The sequence below is a fragment of the Giraffa tippelskirchi genome, chromosome 12 (assembly GCF_054371585.1).
Source record: "Giraffa tippelskirchi isolate mGirTip1 chromosome 12, T2T-mGirTip1v1.2.pri, whole genome shotgun sequence".
NCBI classification, from domain to species: Eukaryota; Metazoa; Chordata; class Mammalia; order Artiodactyla; family Giraffidae; genus Giraffa; species Giraffa tippelskirchi.
In genome coordinates, this window is record NC_137286.1 from 139,158,938 (window position 1) to 139,177,562 (window position 18,625).

An 18,625-nucleotide genomic window follows, 5' to 3' on the forward strand; every position below is an offset into this window, starting at 1 on the left:
CACACAAAAGACCCTGAGCTTTCTCCAGAGCTTGTTCCCACGAGCCCCTCTCTTTCCGCTCAATTATTCACATATTTATTTCTTTAGTCATTTCTATTTTTTTTTTTTGTACTTTTCTAAATGCCCAGAAGAGGGCTGCCTTCTTTTTGCACATGCACTGTCATTATATCAGTGTCTACAGTTGCCCAAACTCAGTCATAACTTTCTGTGAGCCAGTTATTAAGATCCAGAGAAATAAAAGTAGAAAATGACATTACCATCCCATCTGAACATGTGAGCATGGAGGAGAAAAAAAAGCAGGTTAAAGCTTAGATATTTAAGTTAGTTTTCTGCAACAGAAACCTCCTAACTAAATCATCACAGGTTAACTGACACAAATGGTACTGGCTTCCATTTTTTTTAAGAATGAAAGGCAGTAATGTAGGCAACAGACAGAAGCAGTCACGTGGGCCACTTAAAGGGCCACACAGATCAGAAAGACTGACAGAGAAGAAGTCTCCATCAACTCTGTGGTTGATGGAGAACAGACCCCTCAAAAAGCAACAGGAAGTGGCCTTTGACAGTCATTCAGTTCCCTGGGCAGCTGTCCCCATTGATGACTACTGAGCCCACATATGTAATCCCACTGAAAGGAATTCATACAGGAAGGTGGTAGTAGCAGTGCAATCAGGAAAGCTGCCCGGAATGACAAGGAATAAAGAAGCAGCCTTGAGGACTGACTCACTGGGGCACCCAGGTCAGCTGTAAGAAGTCACACTCTGCACAACCCTATTTTTTGAAATGGTGAAAGACATTTATGCAACAGAGAATTCCTTAAACCAGGCTGGTAAACCCTGTTCTTCCAAAGGATTGGGTGAATAAAGAGTTGCAGGAATGGTACTGGTATTTCTTTTTCTTTATGTGAGTTGTTTTTGAGCTACTGACAGATTAAGAGATAGACAGGAGGTTAATGACAGGTAGGCTTGCTGTTAGCTGTTCCCCAAGCCCCCGTGGTTAGACAGTAGCAGCAGTGCCGCATGCTACACTATCCTTCAGAGAGCAACATTCTGGAAGGATGTCGGGGCATTTAGACCATCGTAGGGTGCACCCGAGACCCCCAAGTGATGCGTGTTCTCTAAACTTGAGAAGCACTCGAGTGTGGCACCTACCTGCTCGTGCATGATTTCAGAAAGCTCTTTTGTCATTTCCCTGTAGTTGGCCTTCATTTCTTCCTGATACTCTATCTGGTCCTCTTTGATGAGCCGTTCGTTCACCACTAAGGCTTGACCACAAGCTTCCACAAATTGCCTGAAACCATGCGGGAGAGGGAAATCAAGGCATGAACAGAACAAAGGATGAACCCAACTGGCAGGATCTCTTTCCTGAATGAGCACAGAAACGATCGATACTTCAAGAGAAAGACATTTCCAGTGTGCGTTACCTGAAAACTTCTTTAAGCAACTTCACTTTATTGTCAGGGTATCTTTTTGTGTTTGTGTCATCTAAGAAAGCTCGGGCATATGCTAGGGGACCAGCGTTGACCTGGATAAAGAACAAAGATTTAAAATTAGGTTATGAAGAAGATGCCCATCATTGTTAGTTTCAGCTGGCATTTACTGAAAATGCTGCTTGAGTGAGTTAGTTATGACCTCTGCCCTCCATGAACTTAGGACCCAAAAGAAGAAACCATGAGTCAAGCTCATATTGCTATAAGCTATTTGATGTTTGTCATCTCAGCCATCCTCAGGGCACTTATGATGATGGTTCATCTTATGTAGGAAGAACTAATGCTTAGAAAATACAAGGACCTGTTTAAGGTTGAACAGCCAGTAAGTAAGACACCTGAGATCAGAGCCAGTCTTCCAACTGGTGTTTGTGCTATATGACACTGAACTAAGAGGTCAATCTGGTGAGTTCAATGAAAACTGAAAAGCAAAGTACATGTACCAGTTTTAAAGAACCAACTCTTCCCCTTGTGGAATTGTGAAGCTGATCTGCTATCCTTAAATGAACTAACCGTCTCAGGGGCTGGGAGGCCAAAGATTCGGGGGGATTTGGCAACAAGATGAGGGACTCAGAGCCCTGTAGGTCTCCTCTAATTTACCAAGCGGAGTTCTCTGAGGCTGAGTAAGTCAGGAAGCATGGGAGTGTGGAGAGAAAGGGTTAGACACACTGGATGGGGAGGGGAAAGTTCCAGGCACTTGGGACTTGGGAAAGGGCCTGACCACGTGATCACTGCATGATTTTTCCGGGGGGGGAGGGTAGTTCCTGGAGGACTTGGAGGTAAGTAAGCAGGGAGGGCGTGGCTGTGGCTGTGGGTGAAGGGCACGGGCAGTGGTCTCGGCCCACGGCATGCAGGACTTGCAGTAATGGCAGGGGAACTGAACTGATAAGAGTTCACACCAGGGGTGGGGATACGGGGGGCACAGAGGTTAGAGGGGGGCCCTCTGACATAGGGACAACTAGCTAACCCTCAGGGATGACTGGGTATGATCCCTGGATATGTGTGGGGAGCTTTGTCAAAAACCTAAAGGTGCCCGAATGAAGGAATATCCAGAGTGACGCGTATGTTCAGTTTTAAGAAGGTGCAGAAGGAAGCTCATGACACTTCATAAGGTCAGCATGACAAGACCCTGGAGCGGAGCACAGTCACGAAGCCACCCGATGGCTCTGTCCTTTGCAACAGCCACCCCGGAGAGGCTCTCAGTGGAAGAATTAAAGAAACACAAATAAAAGGATCAGGCTTCTTTCCCCAGACTCCAACTTTGTCGTTACCCTGGAGGGTGCACATGCATAACCTTCACCTCCTCGTTTCATCACAGAATGCTTTGCTCTTAAAGACGACTGGGCATTTATCCAACTCTAAGGTCACTATCAAAAGGCAGGGCACATGCCCTTTAGAAAGTGTGTCCTGCCCAGCCCCACCCTTCACTGGCACACCTTCCTCTGCACTGGCCTTTTCAGAGGCTGGGTGTTTCCAGGCCAGGCCACGTTAATGAGCGGTTTTTGTTTTAAGCTGCAGAAAATTGTGGCCTCTGGCCCGTTATGCAATCACTCATGTGGTTGGAGTATTTATCACATTCACCTAATACCTTATTTTGGTACATTAGTTTTTTTAGGCCATAAGGGAAGAGGTTGAAAACATCTGTAAATACTTCTGGGGTGAATGACATTTAGAAAAATGTGAGGTTACAGCTTAGCACTGATCTGACAAAAAGCTGACAAAAACCGATTTCAGAAAATGAAACCAGTGTATTACAATCTACATGTAACCTTCATAAACACATTCTTCTTGAAAGAGAAAAGAAGTGGATATAGGGATGTACACATAATGCAGGTGGTTGGAATTATTTATACATACTTAAAAATGTCAATAAAGCAAGAAGCATGCTGGTCACTGGAGGGAGTGACTTAACATCTATTAATTTCTTAGGAAACTATGTAAGTGCAATATCTGAAAACATCCCTATGATTGAAGTGTACCACACCAACATAAAGTTGCATGTGTTTAGCTTGATGAATTTTTACAAACTGAACATATCTATGTAACCACACCTGGGAGTGGGGTGGGGGGTGGTGGGAAAAACTGGAAGATTGGGATTGACCTATACACACTACTATGTATAAAATAGATAATTAATAAGGACCTACTCTATAGCACACGAAACTCTACTCAGTACTCTATAATGGCCTAATGGGAAAAGAATCTAAAAAAGAGGGGATGTATGTATATGTATAACTGATTCACTTTGCTGTTCAGCAGAAACCAACACAACGTTATAAATCAACTACACTCCAATAAAAATGACAAAAAAAGTCAGCACCTAGATCCAGTACGACTTCACCTGAACAGCTAAAGGAAAAAAAAAAGTCTTGACCCCTATTCATTACCACATAAAAATCAATTCGGATAAACAAAGAAAAAAGAACATCTCTGAAACAGAGTTCTTATACAGGATACAAAATCTGCTACTAATAAAGGAATCATTGATTAGTTGGGCTATGTTGAAATGAAGAATTTCACTAATCAAAAGATACCATTAAAAGAGTGAAACTTAAGGTACCTTTTCAGTTAACAATTTTCATAGAAATCAGAAAACAATAGTTTCATATGAAAACCTATAGTTATCCATACGTCATCCTATTTAAGTCTTGATGCTTCCAATTAGGCAATCAGAATTAATCAAATTTCTGAGAAGCCAGGCTGTACCCCTCTCTCCAGTTCTTGCAGACAGCTTGGTGACAATGATGCTCTTGTAGCCAAAGGGCTCCCGCCCGTCTGGGATCAGGAGAAACCACACACGTACAGAATGGAGGGGACTGGGATCGCCTCTGGACCTGGTGTCAAGGACCTGAAATTCCCTGGGTCCACAGAGCTGCCCTGCGGATTGCCTGGCCCAGTGCCGGGCTCACCTGGACGCTCACGCTGCCCTGGAGTTTGAGCTGCAATTTGATCATGTCCACTTCGGCCGAGGAGCACAGCTGCCGGAGCTCGGCCACCTTCTTGCTCATCTCGTCGATGGCCACCTCGATGGGGTTCAGGTCTGTGTGGTGCTGGTACATGACCGGGATCCGCTTCTTCACGTACGGGAAGCAGTGTATCGCTGCGGAGGAACATGGCACAGAGTTAGGCCACAGCTTGCACAGCTACACTCATCCCGACGGACAGGTCATCACCACATCCGAGTGACAGGTAAGGAACTTGAAGCCTGTCTAGGAGACATGCTGGCACTTCGTGGAACCAGAATCCGGTCTGCCTTTATTGTGGTGTGCGTTTAACCACAGGCACCACATAAAGTCAAGAGGGTCGAGTTCTTGTTAACTTTAATAGGAGAGGTTTGTCTTTGAAGAAATCATTTGATCACTCCCTGCTCAATTTTCTTGCCCATAAATAAGCTAAACCTTTCTTGGAAGTTGTGAGAGCTGAATGAGCTAGCAAGCATGAGACAGCTTTGCAAATATAAAAAAGACTAAATACACAGTCTTGAGATATCATATAACAGAGTTAAGTCCAGAAAAGAGTTCCATAGGAATATCCTTGAGCCACAGAACAACTTGGAATCACATGCTTAAGTTTGCACAAGTCAGAGAAATCAATGAAAATAACATGTGAGAATGTATTTCCAAGCAAAATATTTTGAGCCAGAAATTCAAAAATTTTGAGTTGCAATAATAAAGATGTTTTAAAACTTGAGTGATTCAACAACATTAAAAAATATTTAGTTTTTCTCACATATTTTTTTAACCAAAAAGACGCCACTCAATATTGTTTTCATTTCTTATAAGACACCTGAACATATCAACAGCAAAGAGTTGGTTTAAAAAAGAATAGAAAAATAGCTGTTTCTAATTCAGTACTGTTTCACATTTCTGCCTTATTGCTTGTATATTGTATACGTAAATATAACATTCTTATTTCATATATATATTTATGAATAGGCAGGTAGCTATATGCTTAAAGCTTGTATTACTTTTTAACAAGTGGAAATAAGATGGGAATATTAATGTTTAGATTCTTTACTATTTAGTAAGTGGTTGGGGAGGGTTTAACTCAAAAAGGACTGATCACAAAATGAGAAAGGCCGGCTCCCAGAGTTCCCTTGGGCCACCCAAAGTCCAGACAGAGTGGGAAAAGACATTCAACCTGATCCAACCTTGTTTGTGACACACTTTACAGGCCTGTTCTAGTTGCTGAATGCTTTATCAATTTAAGGCCGAGGGTCCGTGTCTACCATTTCTTCTGTGTTCCATGCGGACACACAGTTTTTAAGTGGCAACACTGGAATTGCTAAGTCCTCTTTGGACTGAAAGGTCCTTTGACAAGAACTAGATGCTGCTGTTTATCAGCCAGGGAGATGGGAACAGCCCTCCAACCACAGGTGTGCCCGGACGTGACAGACTGACGTGCTTTACAGTGAGGAGAATACTGTGTTCTCATTTGTCAGGACACACGTCTCCTGAGGCTCACAGCCATGTCAAAACACTCCGACTAGTGTTATCACAGTGCTTCTGGGTACCATGGAGCGGTAGCACCATTATTTCAGAGGGAAAAAAAAAAAAACAACTTCAAGGGTATTTGTGACATGTCCATGTTACACTGATTCCACTCAGCAAAAGGGCTGAGTCACTGCTTCTCATGATGGTCACAGGGGACTAAAAGAGGCACAGGAGGTGAAATGATACAGAAAACTCAGGGTCTGTGCATGAGCCCACCAAGGCACGTGATCCAGGACCACCCTCTGGCCCAGCCTTCCTTACTGCCCTCATCTCTCCTCTCACTGGGGTCACTTGGCTCTAGCCACACCGGCCTGCTGGTCACCCCATGAGTGTGCTGGGCACTGGGACCCCCGCTGCAGGCCTCTGCTCCCAAAGCTCCATCTTCCTCCAGACACTTGCACAAACCATTCCCTCACCTTCTTCAAGTCTGGACTCTCCATGAAGCCCACAGGGCTTCCATTTAACCCACCATTTAACCTTCCCCCTCCCCGACCCCACATTTCCAATCCCCTTTTGCTTTTGTCCAGAACACATATTACCTTCCAACACAGACACATTTACTCGTTATATTTACTGTTTATTGTCTGTCTCCTCCTGTTAGAATTCAGCTGCACAGAGAGTTCTGTTTTGTTGATACGCCAAGTTGGACATGGCCTGTGCTCCATAAATTTTGCTGAGCGTTAGAATGTATTACTGCTCAAATGGCTACATGAAAGAGCAAACGGGCCTGGAAGGTGGAAAATCAGGTGGTGGACTGAGTGAGCTATCACATCATGAATCAACAGCCCCCATCAGTGGTCTACAGCCCTTCGGTCAGGACGATGAGGAAGAGACGGCTGAGGGGTGTGGGTGTACGGTCTGGTGAGACTGACCAGAGGGTGAGGGGTGGGGGAATTATTTCCAACCTGAATAGGAGTCTGGATGTGATTTGGGAGACTGTGGAATAATGGCCAGGAAGAAATTCCATGGGATGAACTCCACAAAAGAAAGAACAGACGGGGTCAAGTAGGGAGGCAGGCTCAGAATTGACACTGAGGGGGATGGGAGGGTGATCATTAGGTCTTTCAAACAACCCCACTGTTGTAGCTGACTGAGTGAACTATCCAGGAAAGTGAGCCTGTTTGGGTTCGGAGGGCAGGGGCGTCTACACAACTTGAAGGCCAAAAGACAGCTCTGAAGCAATGCAAAGGAAGAAGAACCTAAGGGATTAATAACACAAGGGAAAATGCAGAATATCCTAGCCTGTGTGTCTTTGACTGAAGATTGGTATAGTTTATAGGTTCTCAGCATTTTCATAACCCCTTCTCTAAAGCTCTGTACCACCAGTAGTTAGCCTTGTGAAACTCTGAGATCTTTCAGGGTAGAAACTGCACCCCTTCTTGCTCTTTTGTTGTATTATTATTATTATTATTTTTATGACCAAACTTAGAAACACAATGATGAGTCATTATTTTACATCACTCACATTTAGACATCATTTCTTAGAATATCAGTCATAGTTTAGCAAATAAAAATTACCATCAGTTTAAAAATTACCATTTATCAAGTGTCTACTATGCACCCAGCAATGCAGCAGGCACGTCACAGATATTATTTCTGATTATCATAATTGCAAGAGAAGCAGATGTCTCCATCTTATAGATGAGAAAATTGAGGCACAAAGACACTCATTCATTCTAATACCTATTGAACCTATTCATTCTAATACCTAGTGGAGAGAAAAAGGGAAAAAGGAGAGTGAATGACCAGGGATGAAACTGAAACTCTAATCAGGGTCCAGACCCTAAAGATCCTTGATAAGGGTTAAAGAGTGTGGACTTTATCTAGAGGGCAATGGGGCAACATTGAAAACTTTTCAGGGGAAAGTGACCTGATCAGATTTGTGTAATTAAAAGAGCACGATGATTTCCCTGGTGCTCCAGTGGCTAAGATGCAGTGCTCTCAATGCAGGGGGCCCAGGTTCAGTCCTTGGTTAGGGAATGAGATCCCACAGGCCACAAAGAAGATCCAGCCCAACCAGATAAAGAAAATAAATAGGTATTTTAAAAAATAATTATAAATAAAAGAGCACACAAATACAATTTGGAGAAAGACAATGGAGTGAAACAAGGCTGGAAACAAGAAGCTGCTTCAACAGTAATCCAGACAGATGATTTGACTGGAACTGAACCAACTGTCATGTGAGTGTATGCTCCTCGGTTCTTGTCTCGTCACAACAAAGATTTGGAGTGACGGACATTAGAGCCGTCGGCGGGTCACAGCTCTCGGACAGACTGTTATAGCTCTTAGACGAATCAGTGTTACAGCTCTTTTATTTAGAAGATAGCAGGAGAATCCATCCTCAAAGCATGAGGGCATGCCGACCATCGACCCAAAGACACGAAGAACACCCCAGCATACGGGAGAGAGCGAGAGAAAGAGAGAGGGAGAGAAAGAGCGAGAGAGAGAGAAAGAGCGAGAGAGAGAGAGAAAGAGCGCACACACGTGGGGGAGAGAGGGAAACGGAGAGCTCTTTTGTTGTGTTATAATCTCCTTTTGCTCATCATTAACCTCAAAAGGCAAGGAGCTCAATGGTGGATGAGACTGTAGCAAAATGAAGTGCATTCCTTCCCCACCTGGGCATAATTTACCAAATCCTTCCACACGGGATGGATAGTATAACTTTCTTTTTACAGATGAAAAACTAAGGTGCAGAGTGGTTAAGTGACCTGCCCAAGGTCACACAGTGAGGATGTGACGGGGTCTGCAGGACCCAGGCCCAGGCTTTGCACTGCCCACACCTCCTCAGGGTGATTATTTCCTGAGCTGATTATTTCCTTTCTCTGTAGCGGCATCACTCTTTGTCTCCTCTGCTCAGGCGGGTACAGAGTTTTGCTCTGGTCTGTTATCTAATCTAAAATATTTCTGTGACAAAACGGGAAACTGGCTAGTGAAAACACTCCCTGGTAACTGTTTATGAATCAGCACGCTCCCTGAGTGGGATAATCATGATACAAATCCTAACCCTGACTCATCAGTGAGCTGCTGCTGCTGCTGCTGCTGCTAAGTCGCTTCAGTCGTGTCCGACTCTGTGCAACCCCATAGACGGCAGCCCACCAGGCTCCGCCGTCCCTGGGATTCTCCAGGCAAGAATACTGGAGTGGGTTGCCATTTCCTTCTCCAGTGCATGAAAGGGAAAAGTGAAAGTGAAGTCGCTCAGTCGTCCGACTCTTAGCGACCCCATGGACTGTAGCCCACCAGGCTCCTCCGTCCATGGGAATTTTCCAGGCAAGAGTACTGGAGTGGGGTGCCATTGCCTTCTCCGCATCAGTAAGCTAGGTTTATTTAAATCAGCAGTTCTCCAACCTGAGCAGTGTCAAAAACACCTGGAAGGCTAGGTTAACCACACCAGCTGGGCCCCGCCCCCAGTGTGCCTGATTCTAACAAGTTCCCAGCTGTTGCTGACATGGCAGACAGGGAACAACCTTTGATAAGCACTGATCTGAGGTTATCACTGCTGGAGAGATAAACATGGTGAGCTGGTAATTCTTGTAAAATGACTCCATCAAAAAATGCAGTTATTTTGCTTAATAAGGATTTGCTACTGTGTCCATCAGAAAAACAATTCACTGCCCAGATGGTAAACAATCTGCCTGCAATGCAGAAGACCTGGGTTCGATCCCTGGGTCAGGAAGATTCCCTGGAGAAGGGAACGGCTACCCACTCCAGTATTCTTGCCTGAAGAATTCTATGGACTGAGGAGCCTGGTGGGCTACAGTCCATGGGGTCGCAAGAGCCGGATATGACTGAGTGACTGACACTTTCACTTTCAGTCTATGAGGAGGGGCTGATGTTTTTGAGGACAATATTGTTTGTGTTTTACAGGTTGTCTTATTTTTCTAAAAACAGGAGCAGAAGCTCCTTTTTAAAGAATGTAGGGTGGGGGAGGAAGGAGAGGGTGGGATGTATGGAGAGAGTAACATGGAAACTTACCTTACTATTTGTAAAATAGATAGTCAATGGGAATTTGCTGTATGACTCAGGGAACTCAAACCGGGGCTCTGTAACAACCTAGAGGGTGGGATAGGAAGGGAGGTGGGAGGGAGGTTCAAGAGGGAGCGATATGTATACCTATGGCTGATTCATGTTGATGTTTGGCAGAAACCAACACAATTCTGTAAAGCAATTATCCTTCAATTAAAAAATAAATTTAAAAAATAAAATAATACCTTTGAGAATAAGAAAAAGAATGTAGGGTTTGGGGGGTTCTTTGCTGAATTTTAACTTTTATCTCGGTTCCCTCATAGTAAAAAAATCCTATGCGATATGCTGTCCTGAGCTATTTCATCATGAAACACACTCTTTCTTTTGTAACCGTGAAATCACACACCACACAATTCACGCATTTAAAGTGTACCACCCACTGGTGAGGGCGAAGCCTCACCTGAAAGTGGGCCACCCTCACAGAACTCTTCATTGATTATTACGGTGCTCCCTGCTCCTGACCAGGTGAAACACTTGACAAACCAACCGCTGGACAAGCAGTGGGCACCTTCCTGGTTCAACTTAAGTATGGCTGCTCTGAAAAATGTGCCTCAATAGCAGATACAGACAACACGTGGCATTCTCAACAGCCTCCTCACTGATTTTTTAAGTCAAGAAAGCCTTTTATTTCAGGTTGCCTGTCATTTGCTGACCCTAACCTAAGAGCGATGTGGGTCAAGCTCCCCTTGAGAAGGTAAAAATCACTCCCAAGGTGATTCTACATCTGTCACACAGCATAGTTCTTGGGGGTGGGTTATCAGTGGCTACTAAGTGGTACCAAAGGAGCCACTGAAACTCTTGCCACCGATGAGTGGGCAGCCTGTGAATGCGATGGGCTTCCTGGTACTAGCAGCTGAGATTGTGCTGTCTTATTATTCTAAAAGCAAGAGCTGAGGCTGGCCAGCCACTCAGGGAGGAGGTGGGCCTGGTATCCCACTTGTTCCCGCCCCCCAGAGTCTCTGGGCAGACTCAAGCCGGGACCTGCGAGGCAGAAATGCCTCCGCGGTCTGCTCCCATGACGTAGGTAGCCTCGGCACTGTGCGCAGGGGTTGCTGACGGGCGGGGGGTGGGGGGAGGACGACGCATCGGGAGAGCCTGCCAACAGCCGGAAACAGCATGCCAGAGCGTTCTGGGGAGAAAAGGGGCCCACTGGTTTCACCAGATTCTTAAAAGGCTAAGTGACCTGACGCTGGATATGAACTTCTGGTCTGGTGGAAGAAGAAGACACCCAACAGGTAAACAGAAAAACGTCATGTGAGTTTTCAAAAGCGAGCATGAGATACGTGTTAAACTGGAGCGGGTATGTAAGGAAAGTTAACTAAGCTCCCAAGGCCCTTCCAGTTCTAGAAGCTTCTGGATCCCTTCTGGAGGCTCTTTCTCTCGCCCTCCAGGCTGAGGGCCGGGTGTGGCTCTTACCGGAAGGGCTGGGGAGGCCGTACCTGTCAGGATGGTGCGCCGCTTGCACTGCTCCTCCACGCCCCCCTGCCGCTTCCCGCTCTGGGTGAAGGGCATCTCGAACATGAAGCGGCGAATGTTGTGGGATCTTTCGAACTCCGTTTTCCTTTCTTGCAGTTCTTTCTCATCAAAGAACGGGATCACATGAGTCACCTGGATGTACGCATACTTGGAATCCAGATCCTTAGGGTTGACCTTTAAATGAATAAAGGGAATGGAACACCGCTATTGCTACCTGAAGGACTCCACCAATGCACGCCGAAGCTGTGTTTTCCCACTTGGTATGAGTAAGTTTTGGAGATTCAGAAAGTTTGAAAAAAAACAGTACAACAAATGCCACATACCCACCACTTAGAACAATTGCTAATACTTTGCTATTTGTTTATATGTATCTCTTTACACACACATGTACAGGTAGATTTTTTTTTTTTAGCTGAAGCATTTCAAAGTAAGTGGTTCACATCATGACACTTGAGCCAGCATCTCCTAAACATGTGGACAGTCTTCTCCATAACCACAATACATCATCATTTTGTTAATGTTACAAAATTACCACTAATCTCCTAATAGTGCCCAATATACCAAGTTTAGATGAAAATTTCTCAAATGTCCCAGAATGTTATTTTTGGCTATTTGTGTTTGAACCAGAATCTAATCAAAGACTGCATTTTACATTTAGTCATGGCTCCTTATTCTTGTTTAATACAGACTATTCTTCTTCATGACATTGACTTTTTTAAAGACATCATGCTAATTTTCGTGTGGAATGACTCCCCATCTGGATTCCTCTGATTCTTTCCTAAGCTGAATTTTTACATATTTGGCTTAGAGAGAAAAATGTTTATTTTAGTAATAGTGTTTAAAGCCAAGCTCTCAAGTCATAATTAACCTGTAGATAGATTAGACATAAACACATGGATATGAATTAATTTAATACAAGTAATAGATGAATGCATGAACACCTTGAGAGAAGGTTGTTAGGTCAAAGACACAACCTGATCCAGACAAAGGTTTTTGGCTTCAGAGAAAAAGGCAAGTTGGACTTGAGTGATTTGGTCTAGAAAGGAAGTAGGTCTTAATAAGGTTGTGTTGAGGTTTCTGGCTAAAAATGGACCAACAATGCATATTTCTCCCTCTTCCTTTGTACAGCTCTATCACAAAGACAGTATAGAATTAACTGGCAAGGACAAAAAGAGAGGACGGAAGAACAGCAGTGGGTGAGTTTAACGAATACCTGGAAGGCAGGTGCATGGGGGTTAAAGTTCTAATCCACATTCCCATGGAAGGGGCAACAAGGAGGAAGCCAGAGCACCCTTCAGAAGCCTGCTGTGATGGACTGGACATCTGTGTTCCCCCAAAATCCTCATGTAGAAACCTTAACCTCTAATGTAATGGTATTGGAAGGTAGGAGATGATTAGGTCAGGAGGGTGGGGACTTCATGAATGGGATTAGTACCCTTATACAAGGCCCCCACAGAGCTCCCTCACCCCTTCTTTCACATGAGGACACAGCGATAAGTCTATGCACCAGTTAGAAGAATCTCACTCGGAAGACTGAGTCTGCTGGTGCTTTGACCTTGGACTTCCCAGTCTCTCTCCTGAATTGTGAGGAATAAATTTCTGTTGTCTGTATGCTACTTGGTCTATGGTATCTGTTTACAACAGCCTGAACAGATGGGCATCTGGAGAAGACCAGCACTAGGATTAGGGTGACCAGGGAAAGTATGGGTTGGTGAGTGGCCCAAAGTCTATGGTGGGTGGTGGCAGAACCCCAGGCTCCCTTCCCTAGTCCCCACCCCACAAGAAAAGAACAGATTGTTCCTTGGAGAAACTGGTCTGGAAAGAGTCTAAGTGGGTTCACCAGTCTCAGCAGAAAGCAGGGGCAAGGTACAGAGCAGGACACAGGTGGAAGGGCAGGTGGAAGGCTGCAGGCTGAACGTGAGACCTTCGCCCTTGCTCATCTCCTACCTCCAGCATCCAGAATTACCTCCTCCCTTGTCCCCTCCCTATCACCTGGGCAGGAGACTACAAGATTCTTCTCTGGAGAAAAGGAAGGGCCCCAAGGACATGAATTCCAGACACTGGGGACACCAATGCAGGGCTCAGGACAAAAACATGAACTGAGGCTTCTCCGAAAGGATGAACTGAGAAAGAGGTCGAGCTTATTGCTGTTGGAAACTGAATAGGAGGAACGTTTGTAAATGCAAAGAACAGGAGCTCCACTAGACCTGAGTTTCAGGAGGCAAAAGGGTCCCATCTCTTGGGAGATGTCCTGAAGTCGGTGCAACATATAAATACACAAGGAAAGTGTGGCGTTTCAGAAAGGGTCCTCGTGTGTGGGCAACTCAGCAGAGGACAGCCTCTCTAAGGAGAAAGTAAATCTCATTCCTACAAATGTGCTGGCTAGTTAGTTCCTTCCTTGGTCTGTCTGTCTGCTCATCCCTCTGTCCATCCATCAGTCAATCAACCAGACACTGTGCTAAGTGCAAGGAAAAAGAGCAGTGACAGACAGAACCTAGGACCCTACTCCTAAGGAGTTTCTAAATAGCTGGACTAAAAATGGTATGTCCTTTCAGATATGAATTATTTTGTAAAAGAATATCTGTTTAAAGTTATGAAATAAAGGACTGCTTCATGAAGGATATCAGGTTAGCGTAGAATGATATTAGGGGAAAAAATATATACTTGTCACTCAAAGTCAACCATTCTTAACTTTTTCCTGCATCTTCTTTTTTTGACACACATTTATGAATATATAATATATGATCAATCATACATAAAAAAACCAATATTACATTGCTATGATACATTTACAAGCATGGTCCATACCTTGCCAGAATCTTGTATCATCTTGACATTTTCAGCACCAAATTTATCTGAGTAAAGTTTGAGGAGTCTCTGAGAAATTTCTGACAGAGGTGTGAGTTTGGGCTCCTTGTAAATATACTCCTTTCCATCTTCATCTTCAAAGAACCCCTGTGACATAACGCACAATTAGAGCTGCCCCCAGACACAAGCCTAAGGCTGACCACAGAGAAGGAGTCTTTTGTTACAAGGGTTAACAACAACAACAAAAAAAAGGGAGTGATTCTAAAAACAAAATCGAGCTTTCCAAATAGGAAGGAAAATGATAATAACGTTGAGGTCTGGGTGCGAAGATAAAGGAAAAACACGAAACTGCAAACTCATCCAAGAATGTGGTCATTAAGTGTTGAGTGAATGAGAAATTGGGGATTCAAGACTGTGTTCTCTTGGTGAAGTCGAATGATGGCACTCAAGCCTGTTTCACATTCCCAAGGAACAGAACTCACTAAGACATGTCTCAGCAGCCGATGGGCTGGCCTCAGACATGCACACACACCCCTTCTCCTGACCTCTCCCATCTACACGGGATTTTACAGTATAAACAGAAGCATTCTGGCCTGGAGAGTAGGTTTGGCAAAAGTTATGTAAAGTTGGTGTAAATGCCATTTTGCCTCACTGATGAGAAAAATAGGAAAGGACTGTTGCATAATATCAGAAAATATTTTTATCATCGCCAGTCATCACATGTTTTAGCACCAGTTGGGTCTGAATATGACAAGGCTTAGAAAATTGCTTGGGAAGTGAAAAAGGTTGAAAACTAAAAAGCCCAAATTGGAGTTAATATTTGAAATAAATTTTTGAAAAAACATTTCTCATCTAAAATAAAAGAGAGAAAATGGTGCAAAACACGATATGTAAAAGAAAAAAATGCAGGCTAACATGAGACAAAAAACACCCACATCAAACTTAGGAGTTTAGATGCAGTGATTTACTGTATTACTTGCTTTTTAAGCATTTACTGTAATTACCTCCACATCTGTTTCACTGTCTGTAAACTGGTATTGCTATAAAGTTACAAAAGACAATAAATAACAGGATAAATCAAAGGTTATATAAAGCTCATTGAAAACCACACACCCTAAATACATGTATTATAACTTATACTATTTAATCATGTTAGAGACTTGGAGGTTAAACTTTCAGTTAAATATAAATGAACCTCTTTATAAAGGGCTTCTGAAATATTACAATGGTAAATCTACTTGCAAAGATATTATATTATAAAAGACAAGAGACGCACAGGGACAAAGGGAACCAGAAAGTCTTATTTTTGGTTTAAAACATGCAGTATAGATGTGTAAGGGAACAGGTGATTTATTTCTGTAAATGGAATAAAATGTTAATCTGTTTTTTTGGAGTGTGTAATGACTGGACAGATATACATACAGACTTGAAAAGGAAACTTGCAAACCACACTGAGGTACCAAAGATGCCGCTAAGAATGTCTTACGGGAGGAGAACTTACCGCTGCCTTAAGAAAGTAATAAAGAAAAGACAGGAAGAAAGAAAAAAAAAAAAAAAGCAGAAAGTTTACTACTGAGGAAGATAAGAACCATAGTAAACATGACAAATTCATCAAATTAGAATTTCTAGAAAATGGGAAATTTACAAAATACCACTTTTATAGAGTCTAAACAACAAAAAAGGACTGGGGATGGGCTGGAGGACAGAGAGGAGGCTCACCTGCCCGAAGAAGGCCACTCGGAAGTACGTGCCCAGGAGCCGGCGGCCGGTGTGCATGACCTCGGTCACCTTGCTGTAAGCTCGGTGCAGCGTGTCGTATAGATGGGCCAGCCTCTGCAAGGAAGCACACAGCTCGTTTCTTCCCATTTGCAGCTAGCAGAACTGATATGAAACTAGCAATGAAATGAGATCATGCAGGTGAAAACTCCTTGGACTTGAGTTTAAAAATATAAAAAATCAAGAATGCGTTTTGATTGGACAGCTGGTAGTGATCATTTCTAAGCACTAGGTTTCCAACCCAAAGGGCCATCTGGCATACCAAGGACCCATCGGACTCCCAAGTGCAGTGAGTCAGTTCAGTCCTCTGATGATGCTTGTAGGTTTTGTTTTTCCTACTCCATTCCTTAGCATGTGCTAAAGAGAAAGTGGACGGCATCCCCAGCCCAGAAAGGCCGAAAGGGTCCCTCTTTTCCCCCATCAGTGGAGCAAGGGAGAGTTCTAAGAGAAAAGGCACCTGGGGATTTTAAAAGTCAGGGTCCTGGCAACTTTTTGCAAGTGGAGTCCCAGAATCCCCAACCCCTGTCATTCGAGATTGGAGGTCTGGGTAGAGGTGTGACACCTCATGGCTCCAAGGGTGGTGGCCTCCAGGGTCACGTGCAGGGACAGAGACCACATGCTCAAGTGGCCTGCTTGCGTTCTCTGCATGTAAGAATGTCTGGAGATGTGTGTCACCCCCCCGTCCTCTGAAAAAGTTAACAGACCACTTGGATACCTCAAAGTCCCTCCGCTTCTCGTAGACGGGGATGATGAGCTTATAGATGTCAGCGATCAGCTCGTAGCGCTCGGCCTTCCACAGCCCGTCTGCACACTGTTCCAGGAGCTCCGTGAGCACGTCCTGATCAAAGAGAAGGCCGCCGACCAGGAGAGAGTGTTACAGGGAAACTGACATTGCGCTCCTTGCAGAACGCATAAATGGTGAAGATGGCTAGGAAGACAATTTCAAAATATGTAATATGTTTTTAAAAATTATTTTACTTTATTTACTCAGCTTTTTTGGCTGCACTGCACAGCACATGGGATCTTAGTTCCCAGACCAGGGAGCAAACCCTTGCCCCCTGCAGTGAAAGCGCAGAGTCTTAACCACTGGACCATCAGGGAAGCTCCTCAAAATATGTAATATTTTTAGATACTAACTTCTATGATCTTTTTTGCAATGAGCTATTTTCCAGTCCTGTTTACAGATAGAAATTAAGATCGCACTGCGTGACTGTGGTAATAGTTAACTACATGGGGAAAAAAAATGGAAATTGATAGTTTCACACAGGCTCTCAACTTCTGTTCTTAGCTCTCATTTTCTAAATATGATTTAGATTTTTTTTTTCCCTTTCTGAGACATGGAGAGTCATTCAGCATGATTTCAAAGCAATTTAAATATCTTAGAGGAATTTATTGATGGAGTGTGGGTGGCACTGTGCCTGCCTCACCAACATCCTTTTCCTTTCAAAATTCTTACCTGCTGAAGTTTGGGCAGTCACCCTGCCTCCGTTAAAGTCCTTGAACTTTAGAAGAAGCTAACACCATGTGTGACTCAAGGGCTGGATAGGTGGCTCAGGTTTCAACTAACCAGCATGAATCTATTTCCTGGCCAGGCATTGCTTTATCATGTGACCTAAATTGGCCAATCAGGGTGAATTTCAGGACCCCTGTTCAGAATGCTGGGACAGATGCTGTCAGCAGAATGGACACAGGGAGGTGGCAGGTAGACTGGCTGGGGTTGGCATCCCCTCTGTGGCCAGTCAGGGGCCTGTCTGCTTTGGTAGCAGTGTGGAGAGCTCCTCCCTCCTTCCAAAGTGACTATCTTTTATCACTTTGTTAAGCATTTAGGTTGATTTCTGTCAATATCTCTGTGAAATTTCCTAACTGTCCCCAGTCTGAGAACCTTTGCTTTACCTTGAAATCAGGTAGCATGGCTCTTCCAACTTTTTCAAAATTGTTTTGGCTACTCTAGTTGCTTTGATTTTCATACAAATTTTAGAACCGGTTTGTCCATTTCTACCAGAACTCCAGGTGGCAGTTTGATTGGGCTTGCTTTGAATCTATAAATCAATTTAGGGAGAACTGATGTCTCAACAATACTGAATCTTTCACATCACTGACTTAGGACTTCATTGATTTCTTTCATCGGTCTTTGGTAGTTTTTAGCATACAAATCTCTACAGATTTATACCTAATTTTTCGAGGTTTTTGATGCTATTATAAACAGTACTGTTTTTCAACTTTGATTTTTTTTTGGTAGTAAAAGCCTTTGTTGAGTAAGATTTAAAGTCATCCAGCATATGTTTGTAGGAATTATACAAAGTAATTGTTAACAACATGGTGCAACTATGGTATAAGTATCTAAATGTGAAGAAGGTTGGTTGATTTTTGTATACTCATCTTCTATCCTATGATCTTGCTAAACTCAGCTTTAGTAACTTCTCTTAAAAATTCTTTTGGATTACTTGTGTCACAAAAGACAATTACATCTTTTGTCAATATAGGCAATTTTATTTCTTATCTTACTGCACTGGCTAGAATCTGCAGCACAGAGTTGAACAGGAGTGGTAAAAGCAGATATTCTTGT

The 18,625-nt window shown here is 43.6% G+C and overlaps 1 protein-coding gene across 18 annotated transcripts in view; it reads right to left on the reverse strand.

Annotated features, from left to right (window-relative positions):
• DOCK9 (dedicator of cytokinesis 9) overlaps positions 1–18,625 on the reverse strand; it is a 355,717-nt gene that overhangs the window by 87,448 nt on the left and 249,644 nt on the right. For 14 of the 18 annotated variants that reach the window (XM_081548917.1, XM_081548909.1, XM_081548910.1 and 11 more), the window contains 7 exons: positions 16,775–16,897; positions 16,003–16,116; positions 14,284–14,430; positions 11,439–11,649; positions 4,393–4,583; positions 1,421–1,521; positions 1,149–1,287 (listed from right to left, as the gene is read on the reverse strand). In XM_081548917.1, coding sequence (XP_081405043.1) covers positions 1,149–1,287; positions 1,421–1,521; positions 4,393–4,583; positions 11,439–11,649; positions 14,284–14,430; positions 16,003–16,116; positions 16,775–16,897 — 1,026 coding nt within the window. Of the gene's footprint in view, positions 1–1,148; positions 1,288–1,420; positions 1,522–4,392; positions 4,584–11,438; positions 11,650–14,283; positions 14,431–15,287; positions 15,324–16,002; positions 16,117–16,774; positions 16,898–18,625 lie in introns of all 18 variants that reach the window. The other 4 variants (XM_081548915.1, XM_081548908.1, XM_081548918.1 and 1 more) reach the window with 1 other exon arrangement.